The 27,285-nt window shown below is 44.4% G+C and overlaps 1 protein-coding gene and 1 pseudogene across 3 annotated transcripts; both read right to left on the bottom strand.

Annotated features, from left to right (window-relative positions):
* Positions 1-262: 262 nt before the first annotated feature.
* On the bottom strand, positions 263-12,915 carry GET1 (guided entry of tail-anchored proteins factor 1). Of its 3 annotated transcripts, none has more exons than XM_063095875.1 (5): positions 12,762-12,915; positions 4,970-5,135; positions 3,915-3,982; positions 1,674-1,788; positions 263-930 (listed from the first exon to the last, which is right to left on the bottom strand). In XM_063095875.1, the coding sequence occupies exons 1-5, from the start codon at positions 12,861-12,863 to the stop codon at positions 857-859; spliced, it is 525 nt and encodes a 174-aa protein (XP_062951945.1). In that variant the 5' UTR covers positions 12,864-12,915; the 3' UTR covers positions 263-856. The 3 variants fall into 3 exon arrangements, with proteins under 3 accessions (XP_062951945.1, XP_062951953.1, XP_062951961.1); XM_063095883.1 differs by having other exon boundaries at positions 1,728-1,788; XM_063095891.1 differs by lacking the exon at positions 12,762-12,915 and adding an exon at positions 7,572-7,617.
* A 3,851-nt stretch (positions 12,916-16,766) lies between these two features.
* On the bottom strand, positions 16,767-20,131 carry LOC134361457 (lysophospholipid acyltransferase 7-like; annotated as a pseudogene).
* Between the last annotated feature and the right edge of the window lie 7,154 nt (positions 20,132-27,285).

The following is a 27,285-nucleotide window of genomic DNA, read 5'->3' as shown; positions in this document are numbered from 1 at the left end:
CTGTAAGGAGGTAAGTCACAAGCACTTGTAAAGATTTTAATTAGAAAAAAGCGTTCTAAAAAGTAGATTTAGCAGAATTACACTTTATGGGCCAAACAGATATCAGTTCAGATTAATTTAAACAGACTTCCTAGTCTGTTTTTAGCTTTGTTCCATTCTACAGAGCATAAATATTAAATGCTTACAAAATATACTTCATTTGAAATGCTTTAAATATAAAACAGAATTCAAGAACAAAAGAACGCATTATGGTCTCAGGAATATATTTATAAAACACTGTAATGAAAAATTAACAGTCTCAAATAAGTAGATAATATTATACAAACACCTGTCCAACAAATGACATTTTAAACAGGAAGAAAAAGCACAAGCAACATCAATTAGTGTTATTCTTTAAGTGGCACTGCACGAAATTAAAAAACAATTTTTCATATTCCAGCAGTGGTATTAAAATTAAGGTACTTTCTAAACGGGATTAGAAATAGTACTAAGTCTTCAAAGTACTTAAGTTGTGAGGAAATTTTGACTTTCCAGTTGGCAATATGACTAAGATATGCCAAGACTGCACATCACAAGTAACAGCATGTGGACGCTCTGTAACGTTTCACATTTCCTACAAATCTCGGATGATGTTGGTTGGCACACACGTGCCATAAACTGGCCTTTCTGGCTCAATGACAAGTATAGAAAATCATGATTCTTGTAAGATTCCCACATAAAGTCCAAGAACAAACATATTCAACAAAAAACCTAACCTGTGCATTTTTGTTTCTTAAAAACAAAACAGTGTAAATCATATTTTTAACCTAAGAGAAAATCCATTTTTAAAAGGCTCGCAGCTGTTTCATCTCCCTTTTCAGCTGAAAGGGTGAAGCACGATAGCCACAACTTTGTTACAGACTAAAATCCAACAGGTAATTCCAACACCACCTGAAAATAAAGAAATTCAACGTAAGTGAGCACACCAACAGTCCCGCCCACATTTCCTGCCTCTGCTACCTTAACTAACAGGAAATAAATCTCCGTTGTTCATAAGATACCCAGTTTATGGTATTTTGTTACAGAAACTCAAACAAAGACATAGGGGAACAGGCTTACAGTATAATGTAAAAAGGGGATATAAAATGATAACTGCCAGATGACCTTAACTATTTCAAAATAAATGGAAAAAAAAGACTAGAAAAAGTAGACCGCAACAATAAGAGAGTTTATCTGTAGCTAATAAGATTTTTTTCAAAATTGTTCCTATATTTCTAATCATTCTACAATAACATGTATTACTTTGAACATCCAAAGGAGGTTATCTTTCAAAAATTAAAAGAGCAGCAAGTGCTGCAGAGGTCAACCATAAAACAGGTTGAAAAGACACAGAATTCGGGAATTAGAGGCAATGTTTCAATAAAGGGGGTATCAGACTCCAAGTACTGGATATGGATTCCAGAAGCAGACCTGGGACTGAATCCTAGCTCTGCTCCTTAATATTCTGGTGACACTGGACAAGTTAAGTAACTTCTCTAGACCTCGTTTCTTCACTGCAAGCCTCATGTGGGGCTGAGACACAGAGCTCACTAAATGGATGGTGAGAATGATGCCAGGCCAACGTAATCTTCTGCCACACACCTCTACATAAGCCTCACTACACTCGCCCACTATATATTCCAGAAAAATCTTACCTGCTACTCTAGTAGGAAAGGCTACCAGGCGGTCTAGTGGGGTTATCCACTTACTCGGCACAACAGCCACAGGGACAGAATAGTACTTCCAAATGAGCGAGATCATCAGGGCAGCCTGGAAAGACACTTTTGGTAAATGAAAACAACCTGCCAGTCACACAACCAATAGCCACAGAAAGAAAGACAAGGAAATATTTTTTTAAAAAAACTAAGGAAACTCTCCAGATTGATGACCTGAAGCCCTATCAATCCAGTCCTCGCAGCCAACAGACACATAAACGTAGCCACTGATTTCCATTGCTGAAACCTTGAAATGGAACGTCTAATTAAATATGAGCTCCCAAGGACATCTAGAACACACTGCCAATAAGTGGGCGAACCTTCTTAAGTGAACAGGCATTTTACTATTTTAATACGAATACTATATACACACTATTTAAATTAGCTGATAAAATAACCAGATCTTCCATAAGTGTTCTTTTCTCACTGAGTATTTCCTTTGAGTAGAAACACTATGTATCAAATACACATCAGTAACAAAAGCCATCTTATACTTCTAAGAGCCTTGAAAAAATAGTTAATTCTCCCCCACACACACACAAGTGTTAGCACACACATGCAGAGGTGAGCCCTCTGTAAGTTTCAATGGTGGGTGGAAAACTGATGCTTTATTTTTCATCCTTTCCCCAGCAGGATTCCTTCAGTTGTCTTCTGTCCCCTTCATGGCCTTGAATATGCCACTCAAATGAGCAGACCTAAAAGAGGGTACCTGGTTTAATTCCTGTGTCCTGGTGAAACCTAGCTCATATCAAATGACAGTGCCTCAGGATCAGTTACTTAATATAACCAAAAATCTGGGGTTTTTTGGTGGGGGGGGGGGGCTTGAATCCTTTAACTCAGGAGAGACCACACATTGTATTAAAACTCAGAGATTAGGCAGCCACTGGAGTGGGTGCACAGCAGCACATTATGACCTTACAGTAACATGGTAGCAGAAGCAGTAACAGTCCCATGGGTAGTTAACCAAGTAAAAATCCCACAGATAAGAAGTTGGGGGCCAACTTCAATGAGAAAAAATGGCTCCCTACCTGCAGCATAGAGAGTGCTGTTTAAGCACACCAGGTAGCAAGTAATGGTCAAAGTCATTGAGGATCTTGGAAAACTGTGGAGGATTCTGACACTAATGAGATAGAAATAAAATACACATATTTCATAGGGCCAAAGCCCGTAGCTTAGAAGGACCAGAGTCCTGTAGTTTAGGAGGCCAGAGCCTCTAGCTTAAGGAACCAAAGCCGAAGCCTTTAGGAAAACACACAGAAATACTAAGATTGGAAAAGACCAGAAAACTTTCACAGGACTAAAGCCTTTGATGTAGATAAGAGAACTGCAGCACAGTGAAAAGTGATTGCTCTGGGGGCAGTTGCCCTTAGTGCAGCTAAACCTAAACGATAGGAAAGTATGTGAGCTAAAATCTTCAAGAATATTCTGCTAGTTAGTGCTTGGGGGACATTCCACATCTCACCCTAAACTGTTTCTTTGAGTTTCTTGGGGAGCTAAGCGCTTTGGTGCTTATTTCATTGTTTCTTTTTGTATGTCACATAGCTTAGTTTTATGACTCCTTTTGATGGTAAATTGCTTAAACTATTTTAAGTTACACCTGCTTTAATAAAGATTATCACATAGCCAGTTTATGTTTTCACTATGATTGATCAACCACCTGTTTTCTGTAACTTTTTTGTCTTTACAATAAAAACTGAAGCAAAAACTGACTCAGGGCTGTGCCTGGGCTCTCCTCTCTTAAAGGAGTTTTCCCTTGGTGCAGTCCCTTCGGGCTTCTCACTGCTCTGAATACAGGGACTCTGGTTAATCTTTTGTGTTTCCGTCACTCTGCAAGAGGTGACAGAAAACACAATGTCAATATAAGCTTCTCATTTCATCCCCCCAAGCCCCCAAAACTGCACTGGAATAAAGGCAATATGGAAGATTTCCTGGGAAGATGCTTCAGAGTTCATTTGCCAAAAAGTCCCAATCCTTAACAACTCTAATCAAGAGAAAGGCTTTCTTTTAGTCTATCTTCTAAATTCACAGGGTTCAGAGTTATATGCTGGCAGGACCACATAACACAGCAGCTTAAAGTGGAAACATATGAATTCCCAGCCTTGGATTCTGCAGGCCCTGTACCTCAGGAGGCCAGTCCATTACCAACTTTAATGACCCCAGGTGACACTAGAGTACACTTACTTGCAATATGTAGAAAGCAACACTTACAACCCATTTTATCTTGGCTAATTGAGCTGTCCGTGCTTTCACTGAAAGGAAAAACAGGATGAAACAATTATGTCAGTCCTGAAAAATTAAGAAAATATTCAAGTACACAGAAATGTTATTTTCCCTTAAAAGTCACCCACCATCTAGCTACACCATCATTAAAATAGAATCCACTCAGATTGTGAGATCTGAATAGCTTTAATTTTGAAAACCCTTAAGAACATTCATCTGGGGCTGGCCAGTTAGCTCAGTTAGCTAGAGCACAGCCTTATAATGCCAAGGTCACAGGTTCAAATCCCCTAACAACCAGCTGCCAAAAAAAAAAAAAAAAAAGACTGTGAGAGACTGGCCGGTTAGCTTAGCTGGTTAGAGTGCAGCCTTATAACACCAAGGTCATAGGTTTGGATACCTGTACCACCAGCTGCCAAAAAAAATTTAAAAAATCATCTGAATCAGATTATTTTTATAAGCATTTACCAATACACGGCCATGAATCCCTAAATGGGTGTCCAGCTTATCCTGGCCTGGACCGACCCCTGGTAGGTTTTACTAGCCACGGACATCTCTCTCACTGTGCACACACCAGCACATCTCTCAGTACACAGGCTGCCCTGCAAAATTGGTCTTCATCATAGCAGACTATGCTCTGAAGTCTACACTCAGATAAGGATACTGCTGAGCCTTTTCTAGAGAGTGGAACAAAAGCCTCTGGTTATCTACTATAAGGTTTTTTTCTGGATTTCTTTCAGAAGAGTGCTAAATTTGAAAATGAAAACCTACAATAACAAATTGGTTCTGAAGAAAACCTAACAGGATCCTAAATGTTTCTGTGTTTAGAAAACAAAGGTTCACCAGCAAATAAGGAGAACGCAATAATTACTCTTGAGTTTCTTCTAGACAACTCGAAAGTTTCTATCAGCATCTACAACATCCAAGAAACAAAGCATATATTCTACTAATCATTATACAAAGACTTCTCTATTAATCAGCTCTCATGATGCTTCCCAGGCTACAACTGCCACCAGTACCATGAGTTTTGAGCTTATCTGTCATCTTGTTGATCTTTCTTTCCAGCCTGGCGTATCTGGCAAACTCGTCCATCATGTTGACTGTAGAGAGCTCCTGCTTCATATCCTGGATCTCTGCTCTCATCTGTGACTCCTGCTCTGCATCCTTCTGCAGCACCCTGGACATCTGGCAGAGCAGACAGCTGGGAATCAGTGCTTTTCCTCATGGGGTACAGAAGGGTCCGCCAGCTCCCCCCACATTCTTTCTATGTCCTAATCAAGAAACATGGTGTGCCTTGACTGCTCTGTGACCCGGCCAGCTGCATGTTTTCCCGACAGGCTTAAACCCAGGCTGGGGCCTTAACATTCCAAGGTACTGATAAAGCTGTTCAGGTCGTTGCTCAAAAACACTGATAGATTAAGCCTGTTGCTAAACATGTACAAACTAGCCCTTATCCTGAGCCAAATTCCTAAGCCCCCATATACACTCCATACCTTCATGGTGGACATACCTAGGTAAAATAACCCTGTCTCTCACTGTTCATCATGAGGATTGCTGCAGCTCTCTAGGTTCCCCTAATAAATGCTTTGGACTGATCACCCCAGCGTTTAATGTTTCTTTCTATGGAATCCTAGCCAGCCCCATCTCTGGATGGTTTGGGGCAGTCCCTTGAGGGAACTCCCCTCCCACCGCTTTTGAGGCAACTCTAGCAGCAATTTCTGCTGGGCAGGTATACCTTCCTTTCCACTTCCTCCTAACATCCTACTGCTGTCCCTTTTGACTGGACAAGCTGCCCTTGACCCACATGGCCAGCTTCTGCTGCCTTTTCCAGCTCTCTACAACAACCACAGGAAAAAAAAAAAAAAAAAAAACCCGAAAACTCCCTCATATTTGAATCACTATTCAAAGTATATTTTTCCTTTTGCAAATATGCCCACAGATTGCTACAGTACAAATGTATATATCTTTCACTATAACTGTAAAATTTTGATTCTGCAATGAAAACCAATTCCATTGCCAGAGCTGTCACTCAAGTGACAGGGAACATGAATCTTCTTCCCTTCCTGAAGAATTCAGTCCAAGATTAGATGGGATAGAACAAGGTGGGTGTGTGGGATGATGAGGTGGTGGCCAAGAGCAGGGTGTCAGAGCCCAAGCACAGTGAGGAGGACCTTCCCACAGAGAGGCACTCTGGCAAGGGGGGTCAGGGCCAAGTGCAGAAATATAGGCATCCCCAAGAAATGGCAGCCTTCCAGGGGAGTCAGAATCTGAGCAGGGTGAGGGGGATGGATGCACAAGACAGGAAGAAGGAACCCAGCCAAACACTGTGTCAGAACAAGGCAGGCACCCACACTGGTTAGGGGTTGGCAGTGCGGATGGAAGATTAGTTACACAGGACTGATCACATACAGTAAACATACTGAGTAAACGTCTTCTCACTGTCAGAGAGTTAGAAATATGCCTGGGGAGAGAACCACAATGAATCTTTATGGTGTTAGCTTAGAATTGGGAGATAAGAGTGTGTACTCGTGATTTTCCACAGATAAACAAAATACGAGGGTACTTCAAAAAGTTTGTAGAAAATCAGAATTAAAATACAACATGAATATTTCCATGAACTTTTTAAAGTATGCTTGTATTGATGAAAATGCCCCTGCAAGTGGAGGGGACCCTGCGTGTGCTGATGGCCGGTACACTCTCCAGAGGACGTCAGGCCGGGCGCTCGGGGACGAGATGATAGTGGCCACCAGGTGGCGCCCGGCAACCGGGCGGGCCAGGGTCTCGGGACTTCGAGGACACAGCGAACATCCCCAAATCCAAGTCCTACGCCAGTGGATGAAATGCAACAACGGCTTCTGGGACATACCTGCCAAGCATCGGACATACCCAGTAGGCGGCCATCCTGCAAAACCACTGCCCTGATATTCAGAAATGACAGTCATGCAAGCAAGGAAAGACCAAGAAATTCCTGCAGACTGCAGGAGACTACACAGACATGACAAGTAAACACAACGCATGATTCTGAACTGGACGCTTTTGGTGAAAAGGACGTTACTGGAACAAGTGGAAAACCTGAACAGGACCAGAGGATTAGATGATAGTAATGGACTTGATGGCTGTATTGTGGGCAAGGCCGCTGTTTATACACAGAACTGTCGGGGAATGATTCAGGGGGCTCAGATTGAAAGCTTACTTTCAAATGGTTCAGGAAACAAAATTAGTTCTTTGTACTGTATGCATAACTTTTTTGCACATTCGTTTCGAAACTTTAAAAAGAGATTAATAAAAAAAAAATGGAAAGGACAGTTTATCTAATGTGTACCCGGCACACAGCAAGTGCACAATAAATGAGTTTGTCCCCCAGCCACAGGTCCCTTCTTCCTGCCGTACAGCAAGACAACTCTTCAGTCACGGACAGGAAGCCACGCTGCGCGTCTCCCAGGGGTGACTGCGTGTGCTCAAAATTTTTAGCCGCCCACCTCGGCTCCCCCGAACGCCTGCGCTATGAGGCACTTCAAGCTGGGCACCAGGGTGCATCACACGGGGGCGCCTGCGCAGTGTGTGCGGTACCGCGCAGCTTCCTGCAGGCCTAGCACAGGGAGTAGGGGTCTTCAAACCCACCTATCTTTTTGCGGTGCTCCTTCCCTGTCCTCGCCACTACCCAACGCTCTAACTAAAGGAGACGTACTCCAGCCTGATCCAGCCTGGAAAGGAAAATAGGAATGGGCTATATTCTCTTAAAATATATAAATCAAAGAATCATGTCTCAAAAGCTGGAAATCTACAGATGGTGCTTAATCAAATGCAGAGTGGTAGAAAGGGCTTTTTGAGATGACAGTCTCACTGTATGCAAGTTACACCTCAATAAACATGACTTTTAAAACCATACTTTAAAAAGAAGAAATAAAGGCACAAAGACATCATTTAGCATTATAGACCACACAAAACAAAAACTTGAAAATGTCAAAAACGGTTATTCAGGAGTGGAAGGTGAATGAGGGCAAGAGAGTGAACTTTAGATGAGAGCAACTGAAGGCAATTTTGTGGTTAAGTCAGACAACTGTGATGCTTGAAAAAAATTACACCTATAAGTGCAAAAAAAAGTTTGAAAGTGTTGCAGTTTGCAAATAAGTATTAATATTCATCCAAGAACTACATATAAAGGACGTTAAAATGTTCTAGAATTATGAACTTAATTATAAGATTTAATAAAATTTGAATTTAAATATAGTAATGCAAATATTAATTTTTAGAAAATAAATCTCTGAAGTCTTTTTGTGTACTCAAAAGCCAACTTCCAGGCCCTTATTAACACACAACTGATATAAACAGATAAGCTGTGCAGGGTGCGGCCTTTCAAGGATCTGGAGATAGGTCCACAGAGAATTCTGAAGCAGAAAATGAGTTTACAAAATTTTTATCAAGATGTCTCAGGTAGTGGAGAAATCTAGAGAGAAAAAAAGGACAGAATCAATCTTTCCTGTCCACCCTTGTCCCTTGATGCCACCAGTCTGAGCTCATAATGGCTCCTGACAGAGTCACCCTCAGATCTTGTTCAGGTTTGATACCCTCTTTGCCAAAAGGCAAAATTCCGAGGTTTGAACCAGGGGTCACTCTGGGGAGCCTCAAATTCCCACTCCACCACTCATTCACCGGCTGACAACTCTTGGGGCTAGACCCATACAAAAATTAACCCATGGCACGATGACGTGCACAGCTCGCGCTAGTACCTCCCTGGAATTCAGTGGGGAAGCCTGGAAACGACTAATTCGGGTCACCCACTCGGGTGTGTCCCTGAACATGGGGGACAGAGTCCTCCATCTCGAGAAGGGACCAGACGCTGAACAGCCCAATACCATGCTCGGCCAGGACCAAGACAGCCCAGTCGCAAACCCTGCCAGGGCTAAGAAGCAGACAATCTATCTAGGCCCACTGGCCGCCCCTCCTCCTGGTCGCCCTCCTCCTGGCCACCCTCCTCCTGGCACTGATCACCCCACGGGGACGACTACCAGACCAGAGGCCCCGCCTGCGCACGCGCACTCCGCCCTATCACCCCTCAGACACACTTCTCTTAGGGTCCTGGTACAGGTCCTATGAAGCAAGCTGTATCGTCACCCCTAAACTAATATTTGGGGATCACCTCATGTCTAGTCCACAGTAGGGACTCCAGACGCAACTCTCTATGAAATGGGGGGAGGGGCCTAGGAAGACTCCCTCAGAGGCAGATCCTGTCTGCCTGTCACCTCAGTACCCTAGACGGAAAGGGAGGTGGCCACTTTTTAGAGCAGAAAGTAAAGGATAATTCCAAAAATGCTGAATCTAAAAATGGCGGTGGGCCCCACAAGCCCAGCCCCAACACGGAGCTGGCGCGATACCCTCTGCCTGCACAGCTGTGTCCTTGAGGGAGCGGCTACTGCGTCTGCGCACTGGGCGTAGCTCGCCAGTACCCCGCCCTCCGCCTGAGTCTCTCCCGGGGCGCCTGCGCAGTGTGCCTCCCCTGCGTCCGCACTGAGTGGGTGCTAGCCAAAGGCATCTCTGTCCACCCACAGCCCTATAGCTGAAGAAAGCACTGGATCGCCTGGTAACTGAACTAGGCTCTCTCATCCATGCGTCTTATAACTAGCTTGAAGAAAAGGGAGGGACCCTCAGGAAAAGTCTCACCACGCCAACATCAGGGACTGGGTGTCCTTCTCCAGGCATCCCACCCCCACCCCAGCAGTCCATGAGATCGTCTCCCAGCACCTTGCCAGGTTTTGCTGGACCCAAGGACTTCTGCTACTTCAGGCTTCCTAAAAGGCCTCACTCCAGGGGACCAGGGCGGCCTTGACTGATCAATGGGGTGGGTGTATTCCCTCCCTAGCTTCTGGCTGGACGGAAGCTTCAGAAACACTGTAAGGAAGGTTGTAATCTGCAGTACGTGGGCATGGCCCCATCCCTGAGGCCGCTGTACTCCCAATCCAACTTTCTGTTTCTTTGGCATCAGAGGCTGTGACGGGGCAGCCTCCACTGACTGTGAAGGAGCAGCATTTTACCCTACCCAGGACCAGTGCGTTCCCTACAGCTTTTCACAGACTCTCACCACAAACCCAGAGACCAGGCAAAACCGATCTTTTTATTACTCTTCCCTGTTTTGAACACTAATTATGGGGGCTGTATTCTGCTAGCATAATTATGTTATTCTTCTGAACCTGGCTAACAACCAGTGTTTACAACCAAGGGTAAATAGGTTTAAGAAAGCTAACTGGTTTGAAGTTAGAGAGGCTACACAGTCTGTAGGAGGCAGCATAGGATGTGGACACAGGTCTTCTAAATGATGAACAGCTACGCTTATAGGGCACAGCCTCATGCCTGGCTAGACTGCAACAATAACCCCATTGTGACAGTGGCCTAATTGCAGAGCACGAGTTTGGTGTAGGCTTGGTGACGGAGCCTGAGATGATGACAGGTCTTATTTATACCCACTGCCATACCCCAAACACACACTGCTCACTCCTTATCAGATACTGAGAAATTATGAACAATTAGGGAGGAAGACAACACCAACACAGCCTCTACGGGCAACTGAAATTAGTTTCCTGAGGTGAAATGGGATGAGGGTACATAGGGAGAATGGAAGTGACACTGCAAGAAAGATGCACAGGCAACTTACAGAATGGGAAAAAGTATCTGCAAGTCATATATTTCATAAAAGTTTAATATCCAAAATATATAAAGAACTAACTCAACAACAAAAAACCACAACAACTGGGTTTAAAAAGGGGCAAAGGACTTGACTAGACATTTCTCTAAAAAAGATATACAGATGGCCATAAGCACATGAAAAGACATGCAACATCACTAATTATTACAGAAATGCAAATCAAAACTACAATGAGATACCACTTAGCACCCATTAGGATGGCTATTATTTAAAAAATAATAAGTGTTGGAGGATGTGGAGCAATTGGAACCCTTGTGCACTGCTGTTGGGAACGTAAAATGGCCTGGCCACTGTGAAAAACAGTATGGCAGTTTCTCAAAAAAATTAAACATAGACTCACCATATGATCCAGCAATTCCACTTGATTATATACCCAAAAGAACTGAAAGCAGAGACTTGACCAGATATTTGTACACTAATGTTCTAGCAGCATTATTTACAATAGTCAAAAGAAGGAAACAACCCAAGTGTCCATCAACAGGTGAACAAATAAACAGAATGTGGTACATAACATGCAATGATATATTATTCAGCCTTAAAAAGGAAGAAAATTCTGACATGGACTACAACATGGATGAACCTTATGGAGATTATGCTAAGTGAAATGGCAGGACATAAAAGGAAAAATACTGTATGACTGTAGTCATGTGAGGTACCAAGAGTAGTCAGATTCATAGAGACAGGAAGTAGAATGGTGGCTGCCAAGGGTTGGGATAGGCAGGAATGGGGAGTTATTGTATAATGGGTACAGAGTTTCCAGTTCAGGAAGATGAAAAAGTTCTGGGATGGCAGTGATGGTTGCACAACAATGTGAATGTATTTAATGCCACTGAACTGCACACCTAAAAATGACTAAGATGATAAATTTTATGTGTACTTTATATTTTTAAAAAATGAATAAAGAAAGATGGACAGGGGCCAGCTCTTCAAGAGTCTTTTATGCAATGCTAAGGGCCTAGAACATCATCTAAAGACTAGGCAGCATCAAAAAAGATTCTGAAGAGTGTGTGGGGTTAAGAGAATTCCCTGTACCTCTGGACAACGGCCCTAGAATAGTTTTGCATAAAACAGGCACTCAGTGAATTCTAGTAGAATAAAACATAAAGAAGCAGAAGTCCTGCCTAGTATTAAGTACACCACCACCACCGCCAATTTATATTAGGAGAGAAAAACAAGAACTGTTTCCCAGAACAAGCTACACCGCATGCACCCAATCTTTGAAATCTCAGTCTGAGCCAGACAGCTCCTCAACCCAACCCCACCCCCGCCCCGGGGGAGAATACAGAGAGCGCCTTTCCTCAGGGGACAGCGTCCACACCCAACAGCCCACCCCCACGACCCTTTAAGTTTGCCACCAAATCCCTATTCGTTCTCCAATAGGCAGCAGGGCAGAACTGGGAGACTCACAAAGGATCAAATCTCCATTCCAACAGTTACTAGGTGGATAACTTAGTGCAACTGCTAAACTCTCTGAGCTAGACTCCTCTGAGAGGTGAAGAAAGACGAGATGATAACATTCACGTGTCACATCTGGACAAGAGGTAATGTACTCACAACAGAAAGAGTGCTCCCCAGAGCTTGTCGCTCAGATGAATACAGAAAGCATCACACTGTACTGACAATCTCTCTACACCTGTCTCCCCACCCCAAGAATGTGGACTCCTGTATCCTGGGACCCGTCTCTCCAGGACAAGGCACTGTGACACTGCGGGTGAGACTTCGAGAGAGACCTCCGGGAAACCCTGGCAGCTGAGAGCTGCTCAAATGCCTCCAGGGACCAGAGGTTAACGGAAATGAGCAGGGCTGGCGTGGGGCACCGCGAACTCCCAGTCGGAGGCACGCCGCTGCCACCCACAGCCGGAAGATTCCTGCCAAGTGAAAGCGTCCCCGGAGAATCTAGAAGGTCGGATTTGGGGATAAAGCTTCGCAGCTTTTAGAGGCTAGCAGCGATCTCAAAAAAGTCGTAAAACACAGAATAGATCAACCGAGACGCCACCGCGGACTGAATCTGGCTCTCGGGCGACCAGTGTGAGACCCCTGTGTCTACGCCATCCCCGCCGGGGACTGGAGCGTCGTCCCCACCGGCCCCCGAAGGCCAGGCAGCCACTTACGAAGGAGGAGAAGGACGGGAGAAGGATCCTAAGGACATTGCACCCAAACACAAAGCTGAGCACTAGCAGCCACGCCCAGCGGTCGGCCTCCGCAGCGTTCATCTCGGACGCTCCTTGCGCGCCAGCACCGCTACGCCAGCTCCATGAAGACCACGCCTGCGGCCGCGCCCGCGCCTGCGCACTGAGGCCCAGCGGCCCCGCAGAGGCGCACCGAAGCGCCTGCGCACTGCGCCGCAATCGTGGGGAGGCGGGACCGTCTTTCCCTCTAGTCCGGAGGAGCGTTCAACGCGTTCCAGCTTCCTTCTCGCCTACCGGCGTTCCGTAGCCATCTCGCGTCCACCCCACCATACCCACTGAACCAGTTTTCCAAATGGTTTGGGTACCATCAGCTGTCTAGTTTTGTCATATCTGCAATAACCATTTGTGTTATTATTTAATTAATATTTTCTCACTTTTATTTCTAGATAAATTTATTTTAAAATAAACTTTTCCATAAATAGAAAATGACCATAGTCATAGTAGCAATTAACTGTTAAAAAAAGTTTTCTAATCAGTTATTATATGTAAAATGTCTTAAGTTTACATTCAAAAATAAACACTAATAAATGTGAACAATTTACAAAACTGCATACCTGAAAAATGAGTTTATTAATCAGAAGGCACTTTTCACAATCAGCCTGTAATAAAATAACCTGAATTTAGATGAAGATTTGGTTTTACAGAAAAAGAGTTCCAACTCACATTTATGTATAGTGAATAAAGCAAAAGATACTTAGCAATTTCTTCTGCCATGGCTGGATTCTAAGAACTAATTGCTAATCAAAATGATGCAAAAGGCTGTGGTTATACAAATTTCTATTTCAAGAAAACATGTGAAGTGAAGCTATTCCCATAGTGGTAGAGTGAATTCTTCCCATGAAAGGACTTCATGGCCGGTAGGCAACCGCTGAACTGACCAAAGCAAAACAGCGTTAGAGCCTGCCTCTCCTCCATATCCTCGCCCTACTCCACCCTCCTGTTGAACCACCCAAACCTGAAGCTAGACTCCTAGCTCCTCTACTCACTAGCGATTTAGATGGACATAGAAGGAGAAACTGCCTCGTGAACAGTGATGGCAGTCCCCCCACCCCAGTCTGTGACTTTCTGGCTGAAGAGGAGAGCACTGGCTGTTCCCCATACCATCACACCCCACCCCACTGCCGCATATCCACAGGAGAAGAATCACCCAATTCCTGGTGAGGCTAGAATCTGACCAAAAACACACTGGAGAATGTCCATGACTTTGCACCAGTGGTGTGAGAGAACCAGCAGTACCTGAACTTGAGAGGCAACACAATTTGAGTTAACTCAGGTCTCTCCTTGTAGGGAAAGTAAAGAAAGATGGTCAGGGCCTCTCAGATGTTCAGAATCTTGCCGAGCATTTGATGTTAATATGCACGTGCACCCAGGTGTTCCTTAGCTATTGTCTGATGTAGATGCACGTGGGCACCTAGGTGTTCTTGGGTTGTCTGACTCGCACCCAGGTGTCCTGGATTATTAGACTTGAGTATAAAGGATGAATGGCTCTGATCCACAGTGCCACCCCCCCACCCCTGAACACCTCTGGGGGCTACAAGGAGGCCACTACTGCTGTTGGAGGCTGTTGCTGCAATCTATTCCTGCCAGGACCCCTGGGACCCTCCAGGAGGCCACTGCTGCTGCTGCTAGAGGCTGCTGTAAGCTGCTGCTGCTGCTGCTAAGGAAGCTGAGGACTGAGCTCGTGTCGTCTGCCAACAGCCCCCAGGATCTTTCCCAATTACCTAGCTCGTGGACCTGTGTGTGAGGGGTCTGGTGACCCAGCCTGACCTATGAGAGGTCTGTGACCCAGTCTGTATATGAGAGGTCTGTGCCTCAGTCTGTACAAAGGGTTTGAAGGGCCTGTGGGCCCTAACCCAGCAATTGGCTACATTGGCAGGATTCTGATAATTGCCCTAGCCATACGCTCCTGTTGCTTTATTTGGGCAGCACTCAAAATAAGCACTAATAAAGAGCAGTGATGTCACCAAGATGACAGAATACATGATCCTGGCATTAACCCCCTCCGCCACAACTGACCAACTTACAACTATTAAGATAAAAACTTCCATCTTGTAATCACTGAAACTTGGGAGAAGAGGAAAGACTCACTGAGTTCATGAAGTCTTGGAAACCCGTGACTAGTGGGAAGAGGGATTACCCCATCAGACCCAACCCCTGCTCATGGAGAACCTACCAGCACACAGAACAGCCACCTAAAAACAGCAGTACCTTTTGTGTGAATCTATTTGAAGTTTGCAGCAGAGAAGGATACCATGACCACTGGCAAAAAAAAAAAAAAAAAATCACTCTGGACGTGCCATCTTATTTTCCAGGCCAGCAAGCTGCTTGCAGGCTCCCCCTGTGTCCACATAGAAGGGAGGGGCTGCAGTCTAAGGGAGGAAGAAATCACCCAGAGCTCAGTGAGTCTTTCATGGGGACTTGTGTGGGGCCTGCCCCACAGGAGACGTTTGCAGTGCCAGGGGAAAATCAATAGCATTCCTGTATGCCAATATTGAAATATATGAGGAAGAAATCAAGAAAGTAATCCCATTCACAATAGCTACCCCCAAAATGAAATACTTAGGAATAAATTTAACCAAGGAGGTGAAAAACCTCTATAATGAAAATTATAAAAGATTGGTAAAAGAAATTGAAGACAAATAAATGGAAAGATATCTCCTATTCATGGGTTGGAAGAATATCATCAAAATGTTCATATAACCCAAAGCAACTTGCAGATTCAATGCAATCCCTATCAAAATATCAATGATATTCTTCACAGAAATAGAAAAAAAAAACCATTTTAAAATTCGTATGGAACCACAAAAGACCCTGTATAGCCAAAGCAATCTTAAACAAAAAGAACAAAGTTGGAGGCATCACACTACCCAACTTCAAAATATACTATAGGGGCCAGCCTTGGCTCACTGGGAGAATGTGGTGCTGATAACACCAAGGCCACAGGTTTGGATCCTTACATAGGGATGGCCAGTAAGCTCACTTGGGAGAGCATGGTGCTGACAACACTAAGTCAAGAGTTAAGATCCCCTTACCAATCGTCTTAAATATATATATAATATATATTATAATCTATACTATAAAGTTATAGTAACCAAACAGCATGGTACTGGCATAAAAACAGACAAATTGACCAATGGAACAGAATAGAAAGCCCAGAAATGAACCTACGCATCTACAGCCAACTGATTTTCAACAAAAGTGCCAAAATATACACTGGGGAAAGGACAGCTTCTTTTTTTTTTTTTTTCTTTGTGCAACACTTTATTGGGAAAGATTTACACATTCTAGCCTGTCTTAGGCCAAGGGACAAGAGGGTGACAGGAGCACTGGGGCCCTGAGGTAGCTCAGATGGAAGGTGCAAGAACGGCAGTCCCCAAGCCTGCGCATATGTACCTCAGTTTCCCCTTTATGAAATGGGAAGGTTATGTTCCCTTCCAAGTCTGGAATACAGATTTGATGAGATACAAGTGGAGAGAAAGATACAAGAAAAAGGTTTTCCACTCCCACAAGCCAGCCCTGAAGCTCCTACCCACCCGCTGTGGACCCAAAGGGAATTTGCCTAAGAAGACACTCTGTCCATCGGCCTCTGTCATTTTGGGGAAGTGCAGCTCTTCAGAAACATCCAGAAGCTCGAACAGAAACAAAGGGAGATTCTTGTCTGGACAATACCTTGATTTTAGAGGAGGGGAAAGTGGCTTCCTGGAGGCCCCAGGGCAGTGGACCAGGAAGCTGGGAGAACTCGGGGAGGTGGCACCCCAGCTTTGCTTCAATTGGAGGCAGGGTATTTAGCTGGGGAAAAGGGAATCCTCTCCAGGCCCCTAGCCAAATTAAGGACTCTTTCTGGGAAAGGAGACAGCAGCCTGGTTCAAAGAATTCCCAGACAAAAGCTTGGTGGCTGGACCAGTTGGCAGAGAGCATTGGGGCAGCTTACTCCTCCCGGAGATTTTCTGGGGCAAGGTTGATGGCCTGCAACGCCATCTTCCGCCGGCTAGGGCTGCCCCCACCCAAAGCCAGCCCCAGCCCCAGGGCTGCCAGGGCCAGAAAGTGGATGCAGAAGTAGACGGAGGCCCAATACCGGAGAGTGTCACCCATTGAGAGGAGCACAAAGCCCATGCACATGTAGTCATAGGCTCACATCTTTAGGAACCAGTGCACCCAGTCCCAGGCTTTCTGCCCCTCGGGGCTCAGCTGGCCCTCAGCAGCCAGGCACAGCGGGATGGTCAGGAAGCTTAGGTAGCAGCCAGGGTGGAGGCCATGCCAGTAGGCCCTCAGCAGCATAGTCCAGGCACTCCTCAGGACATAGGAGCAGGCAGGTGCACTCTTGTAGATATACTGTGCCAGCCACTACTGCACTGTCATGCTCCAGTACCTCATACCATCCCGCACCCGCACGCAGAAGTCTGTGCTGTAGCAGTCAATTTTACGGATGGTCTCATAGTTGTACTCCAGGGAAGCTGCCTTCTCTGGACTGGTGGGGTGGAGGATAAGGGTGGGGGACAGACATGCAGCTCAGCCAGGCCCCCTCCCAACACCTGCTACTGCCCCAGCCCCAGATCCTAAGGAGGGGATTCTGGTCAGGCAACAGTTCTCTGGCTTTCAGACTTGCTAGGACAACGGGATGGTAGCCCAGAGGGAGACTTTGGGAGAGGGAAGTGGGTGGGCTGCAGAGCACAGTTCACCAACAATGGGGTTCTCTTCTCTTGGTAACTAACAGGGCACCACAGCCATGAAAAGCTTTGAGGGGCTATGGCTGCTAAGCTATGAGTCCTTTAGCAACCAAGCTCAGTATATTCAGAGAAGCCTCCAGGTATGGTCCCTCTGCCAGACACTGTGGTTGCTAGGGAAGTAAGTATCATCTGTAAAATCAAGGTGATTCACAGTTGCTAGGGATATGTTCTAGGCCCGCCTGATGTCCCAATGATTTCTGTTGCTAGGAAAAGGCATTCCTTAGCAACAAGGCCTAAGATGTGTAGAAAAGCTTCTAGAAAGGGCCTTTTTTCCTAGTCTCTGTGATTGTCTGAGAAGTGTCACCTCCAGCAATAGATTGGTGCCCAGGACACTGGCACCAACAGCCCCAGAAGTGGGGTATGTCCTTGGCTTACATGAACCCTCCTTCTGACAGGAGGTGAGCCATCCTTTAGGAGTGGGGGCCTAGCAGACTTAGAAAAGTCTTCATTCCTGGGCCGAGCCCATGGCGCACTCGGGAGAGTGCGGCACTGTGAGCGCAGCGACGCTCCCGCTGTGGGTTCGGATCCTATATAGGAATGGCCGGTGCACTCACTGGCTTAGTACTGGTCACGAAAAAGACCAAAAAAAAAAGAAAAGAAAAGAAAAGTCTTCATTCCTGACTTTTTGGTGGGATGTCCACTTTAACAACTGGAGGTCAGGCCATGGTTATAGGACAGTGGTAATAAATTCATGTGGGAGTACCACTACCCCCAAAACTAAGTGGCAGTTTGTGACTACTAGGGCATGGCACAACCCTAGCAAGGAGTAGTTCATAATTTACATCAAAGGGCTGCTCCCCAGTACCATTCCCAGTCGCAGGTGGAAACCTGACTACAGTTGCCAAGAACAGAGCGCAGTCCATTCTCAGTTGCTAGGGGTACCATTTCCCTAGCAACATAAGGACGATTCTTCCTCAGCAACAAGACAATCCATAGCTACTAGCAGTGCAACTTAACTAGCAATGAAGGTGCTGCAGTAGGAATACTAACAACAAGGAAGATAACTTGCATTTGCTAGGAATGGTGTCCACTCCACTGGAGGACAGCACAGTCAGAGATGCTGTTTCCTTAGAAATAGAGGTCAACTAAGGGCTGCTATGTGATGACATCCCATGGGGGTGGGAGGTATGCTGGCTCCTAGCAACAAAGGAGCAGTTCAGAAGGTGCCATTTCCATAGCAACAAAGAGCAAGACTTCTAGCAAGAAGGGGACAACTACTGTAGCTAGAAATCCCCCTTCTCTAGCAAATATGGTCCTTCAGTTGCTATGGAGCCATCTTCCTAGAAACAGAGGCTGACCTACTACAAAAGAATGGTATCCTGAGTAACCATGAACAATTTAGTCCTTGGGGTGACACTTCCACAGCAACAGACGGCTGGCACATTGTTGCTAAGTTACAACCTTCCTTTTCTTAGCTACTGAGGGCAATTCACCATATCAAAGGGTGAGGAGCGCTGGTAACAAGGGGCAATCTATAGGCACCAGGAATACTGTTCCCTACTGACAAGGGAAGGTAGGCCGTGGTTGCCATGGGGCGACAGTTTGCTAACAGGTGGTGGCCCTGACCCCCTGCTTCCCGTTCTCCTCCCTGCTAGGGGCAGAGCCAGCCCTTGGTGATGGAGCCTGCTGGGTCTTGGCAAGCCTCCCTCCCACCACCTGACCTGCTGGGGGGTGGGCATTGGAGGTTGGGGCCACCCCCGCCCGGGCTTTGGCCGCCACAGGGTAGGCCCCAAAGCCAGCGGCAATGCAGCCGCACTCGGCAGCAATCCAGGCCACGTAGAAGCGCATGCGGAAGGCGAAGAAGACGGGGATCATGTAGAAGAGGCGGGCGGGAAGCGGGCGGGCGTAGAAGGCGGCCTCGCACACGGCCTCCAGCGGGAAGAAGCGGGAGGACAGCAGGAAGAGCAGGCCAAAGAGTGGGGCCGGCCAGGCCCGGCGCAACAGGGGCCGCAGGCTGGGCACGGCCCCCGGGAAGGGCTGCTCCAGCCGGTCCAGGTACGTGCGGTAGTGGAAGAACGGGCCTGCCATGATTCCCACATAGCAGTAGCTGTAGCTGAGCGTCTCCATCAAGGAGGGAACGTCGGGCAGCAGCCCCAGGGTGGGGCCCTTGCTGAAGCCTGAGGCCATTTCCTTCCGCTGGGCCAGGTGTAGGTCCTGGACTTCACTGGCCAGACTCACCAGCTTCAGTGTCAGCAGCAGCTGGACGGCATTGGTGAAGAGCGTGGGAGTGGGCAGGCCCAGCAGGCTGAGGGCTCGGAAGAACAGGAGATAGGAGAAGGTCCAGGCTAGAGCCAGGGCGTGACAGGAGCAAGGCTGGGCCTGAATGAGGGCCCAGGTCCCGAGGATGGTGACCAGAGAATGCAAAGTGTGGGGGCCACAGGTGAACAAGGTGAGCCCCAGGCCCACAGCTGCTGCTCCCCATCGCTTCAGCCCAGGTCCGGCTTTCTTAAAACGGAAGCCGATGGGGATGGAGATAAGAAGAACAACTAGATATGTCCATTCTTCTGGCGACATGGTCTGAGCAGCCCGCTGGGAAGAAGGCGGAGAAGCACGACCAGTCCTCGGTCCCCCACGGCTCCCGCCACGCCTCCCCGGCCCAGCACGCCCCCGCGCCGCCTGCTCCTTCGGGGGGGACGGCCGGGCCGCGCGGTTCCGGGCGGGGCGGCAGCTACAGTCAAGGCTCCGGGCTGGGTAGGGAAGGAGCCCGGCAGCGTGAGCTGGGGAGGATGAGTCCGCGGTTGGAACCGGGTCGCGATCCACCGAGCAGGGGGAAGGAGCCGCGAGTCAGGACAGCTTCTTCAATAAAAGGTCCTGGGAAAACTGGATATCCACATGCAGAAGATTGGAACTAGACCCCTATCTTTCACTATACACAAAAATCAACTAAAAATCGATCACAGACCTAAATTTAAGACATGAGACTTCTAGTAGAAAACATAAGGAAAGCGCTACACAAAATGGGAGTGGGCAGCCCTTTTTTGAACAAGACTACAAAGGCACAGGCAATTAAAGCAAATGTAGACAAATGGGAAAAAACTAAGAAGCTTCTACACAGCAAGGGACACAATTAACAAAGTGAAGAGACAACCTACAGAATGGAAGAAAGTATTTGCAAACTACTCATCAGACAAGAGGCTACTATTGAGAATATATAAGGAACTCAAGAGCAAAAAACCAAATAACCCAATTTAAAAATGGGCAAATGACCTGAACTGACATTTCTTAAAAGAAGACATACAAATTGCCAACAGGCACTTGAAAAAATGCTCAACATCACTACTCATCAGAGAAATGCAAACTAAAACCACAATTGAGATATCATCTTATTCCATTTAGAGTGGCAATTATCGAAAAGACAGAAAATAGCAAATGCTGGTGAGGATATGGGGAAAAGGGAACTCTTCTACATTATTGGTGAAAATGTGAATTGGTACAGCCATGTGGAAGACAGTATGGAGGTTCCTCCAAGAAATAAAAATTGAGCTACTTTATTACCCAGCTATCCCACTACTGGTTATATACTTAAAGGAAATGAAATCAATATATCGGAAGAACACCAGCACTCACAGGTTCATTGTAACACTACTCCCAATTGCCAAAGGATGGTATCAACCTAAATGGCCATCAACAGATGAACGGATTTTTAAAAACCTGTGGTATATATATATATACACAATGGAATACTATTCAGCTACTTAAAAAAATGAAATCTTGTCATTTGCAGCAATAAGGATGGAACTGGAGACACAGAAAGAAAAATATTACATGATCTCACTCATATGTGGAATCTAAAAAAAAAAAAAGTGGTTCTCGTAGAAGTAGAGAGTATATTAATGGTTACTAGATGACTAGATGCCAGGAGGGGAGAGGACAGGGGGAAGGGGAAATGATGGATTAACGAGTACAAAGCCGTGCTATCTACCCTAAATGAATCATTGTGCAGTATACGCATGAACTGAAACAACACACTGTACACCACAAATACGCATAAATAAATGTTAAAAAAAAAAAAAGAAACGACGAATAATTGGAGGCTGAATTATTGTAAAAGGATGTGGAAAGAAAATATAAAAGCCGAGATATTTCGGTATGAATCAATTTAGATCTAGTACAGATTAAGGTGGTAAATGAAGCTCATAACAAGGCTGCGTTAGATTCTTAATGTTGCTATAACAAATTCCTACAAACTTGGAGGCTTAAAATAACATAAATTCATTATCTTACTGTTCTGGAGACGAGATATCTGCATGGGTCTCATTGGGCTAAAAATAAAAGTGTCAGCAGGGCTGCCTTCTTTCTGAAGGTTCAAGGAAAGAATCCATTTCCTTACTATTTTGCAGCTTCTAACAGCTGCCTGCACTCCTGGTCTTGTGACCTTCATTCATCTTCAAGCCCAGTAGTCACACCACTCTCACATCTGCTTCCACTGTCACATTGTCTCTGACTCTCTTGCTTCCCTATCTCACTTTACAAGGACCTTTGTGATTACATTGGATCCATGTGGATAAGCCAGGTTAATCTCCCTATTTTAAAATTTAACTTAATCATATCTGTAAAATCCATTTGCCACATAAAGTTCACAGGTTCTGGGATTGGGTCGTGGACATTTGGAGAAGGTGGAGCATTATTAGAAGGCTGAGCTACTAAATATCATAATCATTCCTCTCAAGACAGCACACCCAGAACGCAGCACTGAAATGCAGGGTGAAAAGAAGATTGCCTCAACTCATTCCAAAAACAGTGAAAACAACAGCAACAAAGAGAAGAAACATTTTAGTGGGAACTGAAACTCTACCTATTCTTAGCTTTACCCACTTGATTTTACTAAATGAAAATTGTGAATATGGTGATGATCACATACAGGTTGAATCAAAGAGCGGACTGACAATCTTTCCCCTGGGAACAAGGTGTACATCAGTATTCAGAGTGGAATAAAATCTGCAGCATTTGTTTCAATGACTGATTGGCACAAACTAAGTTCAGGCAGTTCCTCACATGCATGAATTTTATAGGCATAGTACTGCTCAGTAGCTATCAGAGGCCTGGACTTGTCCTATATGTTGGCAGCCTGCTTCAGGATCCAGGATAGCTAACAGTGAATGAAGTATTGGGGTCTGTTGGAATATTGCGTTTTAGTAGAGCTGAATTTTCAAGCATTTGTGTGTGTGTGTGTGTGTGTGTGTGTGTGTGTAGATAATCAGAAAGAAAAACATATAGACTGTAATATGAGCTATTTTGTTGTGTTTTTTAACTAGTTTTAAAAAAGGATTTATGCCAAAATGTAGAATGCAGATGTTTAATTGCCCTTGAAGGCAGCACTGTTAATATTGTTAGATGGTGGTTGCACAACATTGTGAATGCACTAAATGCCACTGAACTGTACACTTCAAAATGATTAATGATATGCTATGTGAATTTTACTTCAATTTAAAAAAATATTGCTAGAACCAAATAACCTTTCAAATGTTTTTATTTTGGTCTCTCTGCTATGATAAGCCCTTCTGGATATGCAAAATTCAGAAGGTTAAAATTAATCTTATTGTTATTAGTTCAACAGTCTTTATTTAGAACTCAAATTTTCACAGGCTTAGTACTATGTCCAGAAATTTATCTCTAAATAAACTTTCATTCACTTAATTTTTTTTTATTTTAAAATAGTTTCAAACTTATAGGAAAGTTGCAAAAAATGAAAATGGTGCGAACATGCAATGTTCTTTACTTAGATTCACTTATTTTAACATTTTACCCTGTTTACTTTATCATGTAAACCCTATTTACATATCAGTCCCTGGGAGGGGAACACCACGCACTAGTTACCAATCTTAGGAGAAGACTAAATACCTTGCCAATTTCTTCTAAAGTTCCTAGATTTGGCAGGAGGTTTTGCACAAACCCAGCTGCCAAAGTATGAGGCCGGTGAGACAGAACACTTGCAGCAAGTCATGCAAAGCAACTTATTACTCACACATAGGCAGCAAGAATCACCAGAAGCCTAAGACCAATGGTGAGCCTAGGACCTAGGTCCAAAGCTCACCCAAGGCTCAGGAAGGCTGAACAGTGCAGATGGAGACTCATCTGCACGTGCCCCATGTCTTACTGCCGCTGAGAGACCCCAAAAGCACTACACTCTGGGTTTTACACCCTGGACAAAACTGAGCTCACTGAGCACAAGTGTTACAGGACATCCTGTTCTAGGAGCAACAAGGACAGAGCCCAGGTTGTTCCTCCTTATATCAGGATGTTGCATTCTCAGTATATCTGTTCAGAAATTCCAAGCAAGAGCTGTTCTCTCAATATCTCTCTCTCCCTCTTCCCCCTCTGCTCCCCTCCCTCTCTCTATTTCTCTCTCTCAACATATCACTAAGAATATTCTCACACATTGTCACAGCACATTAAAGTTAACATTGATACAATACTTTTATCTAATCTGCCTTTTGTGTTCCAATTTTGTCAGTTGACTCAATAATGTCCTTTGTTGCATTTTTCCCCTCCAGTACAAGATCCAGTCCAGGGTCAGATACTGCATCTAACTGATATGTCTTTCTATCCTCCTTTAATCTGGAACATTTCCATAGTTTTTCTTTGTCTTTTATTACACTGCCATTTTTGAAGATACAGTTCCACTACCTTTAAAAAAAAAGTGTTGTAAGAAACTGCTAAACTGTTTTCAAAAGTAGTTTTACATTCTCCTAGTTGATAAAGGAGAGTTCCAGTTCCTCCACATCCTTACCAATACTTGGTATGGTCAGTCTTTTTAATTTAGCCATTCTAATAGGTGAGTAGTGGTATCTCATTATAATTTTTTTCTAAAAAAATTATTTGCATTTCCCTAATGGCTACTGATATTGAAAACATTTTCATGTGATTATTTGCCATTCTTATATTCTTTGATGAAGTATCTGTTCAAATCTTTGCCCCCCCCCCTTTTTCTTGCTGAGTTGCTTATTATCTTATTATATTTTCAAGTTCATTCGGGATCATCCTTTATTTGTGATATGTTTTGCAAGCGCTTTCTCCCAGTCTGTGGCTTGTCTTTTCATTTCCTTAAAGATATACTTTCAGGAGCAGAAAAATTTAAGTGACTGTAAAAGAAAGCAGATCAGTGGCTGCCTGGGCCTGGAAGTATAATGAGACTTGGCTACCCATGGCTAGGAGGGATTTCCCAGGTGACATGAATGTTTTGAAAGTGGATTGTGATGGTGGCTGCACAACTCTGTAGATTTACCATGAATCATTAAACTTTACACTTAAAGCAAGTAAGTTTTATGCAGCAGTGGTGGTGGAGTGGGTACTTCTAAAAATTCCAATACCCAAGCAGGGCTCACCCTCCAACCTACAATGAGAACCAGGTGTCAGTGGTTTTAAAGTTGAGAACCACTGGGATAGATAATCACATCCCTTTCAGTCCTAACACTCTGGGTATGTAAATTACACCCTATAACCCCATTACAAAGAAAGAACCTAATAAACCTGTAAGACTGATATGAAAAGAAATAATACTTTGGTAAGTGAAAAAAAGGCTAGAGCATAGTGTTATACACGATACCATTTTATAAGTAATAACACCAATGTTGAACACTTATTGAGGACTTAGTGTAGGTCAGGCACAATGGTAATAACTTTATTTCATTCTGGAACGCAATAAGATATTTATTTCCACTTCACAGATAAAGAAATCAAGGTTTAGAGAGTAACTTAAGTAATTTACTCAAGGTCACACAAAGTAGAGGATTCAGGACATAAACCTAGGTCCTTCTGAGTCCAATATACACATATGGATAGGTTCATATATGTTTAGAGAAAAGTCTAGAAAGATAGAAACCAAAATTTTGAGGGTGGTTATTTTTCAGTGGGTGGGATTACAGGTAAGCTTTTCCTTTTCACACTTCTACATTGTTTGATTTTTTTTTAAGTAATAGGATATATTAGTAAGAGAAATTCACTCTTTTATATTTTAAATCTCCTTTTAAAAGGTTTGAGCAGCTCCTTTCCCTACTCCCGAGAGAGAGAGGCCAGCATTGAGCTTTTAAAACTCTGTGAGAAAGGCCTCTTTTGGAATGCAGAGAAATGTTTGGGAATGGACTGAGTTTAAGCCAGTCCAGTGCATAGGAGCCCCAAACAGACTGACTATGACTTAGGAAATAAAAGAACATTGCATTTCTTCCACCAGAATAAGAGTAATATCTGCTACCTGAGCAAGTACTATATTACTTATTGCTATGGTTTTGAATGTGTGTCCCCTTCACAATTCTTGTTGAAACGTAATTGCTATTGTGGTTGTATTAAGAGGTAGGGCCTTTGGGGAAGTGATTGTCATGAGGGTTCTGTCTTCATGAATGGATTAGTGCCCTTATAAAAGAGGCTTCAGAGGGAGTTTGCTTCTCTCTTTCCCCTTTCCTCCTTTCTGCCAGGTGAGGACACAGCATTCATCCTCTCTGCTGGATGCCCCCATAATGTACCATCTTGGAAGTGGAGACGGGGCCCTCACCAGACACCGAAACTGCTGGCACCTTGATCTTGGATGTTCCAGGCTCCAGAACTGCAAGAAAATAAATTTCTGTTCTCTCTCAACACCACACTCTCCCGAGTGAGCCACGGGCCGGCCCTAAATTTCTGTTCTTTATAAATTACCCAGTCTGTGGTATTTTGTTATAGCAGCATAAATGGACTAAGGCACTCATAAAGGAAAACTAATATATTTCATTTTGGGGAAAAAATTAGATCACTCTCACAATCAGTATATCAGCCTGGGTAGAAAAACAATATTTTTAAAAATGATCTTACATGTAGCTCATGACTCATTTGAGTGGACTTTTTATAAAATCAATTTTACTATGACACAACAGGAGGGAAAACGTACCACTAAGGGGTGACATCCACCTAGAATGGCTGAGCCTGGCCTCTTGCCTCAGCTTCTCCAGGGATCACACCACAGAATCTCCCAGAACCTCCATCCAAGATCTGTTAAGACCGTAGCATCAACAAATACTCAAAAAGTATTATAAAAAGTAAGAAGAACAGTATGGTGGTTCCTCAAAAAGTTTAAAATAGAACTACCATGTGATCCAGCAATCCCACTTCTGGGTATACTTAAAAGAATTGAACATAGGGTCTCAAAGCGATTTTGCACAGTCATGTGCATAGCAGCATTCCTCACACTAGCCAAGAAGTAGAAGCAACCCAAAATGTCTGATAGATGAATGGATAAAGAAAATGTAGTATATACATCAATGGAATATTATTCAGCCTTAAAAAGGAAGGAAATTCTAACACATGCTACAACATGGGTGAATCTTGAGGACATTATGCTAAGCGAAATAAGACAGTAATAAAAAGACAAATATTGTATGCTTTCACTTAAACAAGGTATCTAAAGTAGTCAAACTCAGAAATAGAATGTAGAATGGTGGTTATCAGGGACTGGGGGTAGGGAGAAATGGGAAGTTATCATTTAACGGGTACAGAGTTTCAGTTTTGCAAGATGACAAAGTTCTGGAGATCTGTTGCACCACATGTGAATATACTTACCACCATTGAACTGTACTCCTAGAAATGATTAAGATGGTAAATTTTATCGATGTATTTTTCACCAGAATTTAAAATGTTTTAAAATTTTTCTAAGGTATTAAATCCTTCTATGTGTCAGATACTTCACTAACTGTAGGGTGAAATACGATGGTGAATCAAGTATCCCCACTCCTTGTTCTTCTGGGGTTTAA

Source organism: Cynocephalus volans, chromosome 1 (assembly GCF_027409185.1).
Source record: "Cynocephalus volans isolate mCynVol1 chromosome 1, mCynVol1.pri, whole genome shotgun sequence".
NCBI classification, from domain to species: domain Eukaryota; kingdom Metazoa; phylum Chordata; class Mammalia; order Dermoptera; family Cynocephalidae; genus Cynocephalus; species Cynocephalus volans.
The sequence above is the reverse complement of the archived record's forward strand: the minus strand, read 5'-3'. Positions and strand labels throughout refer to the sequence as shown.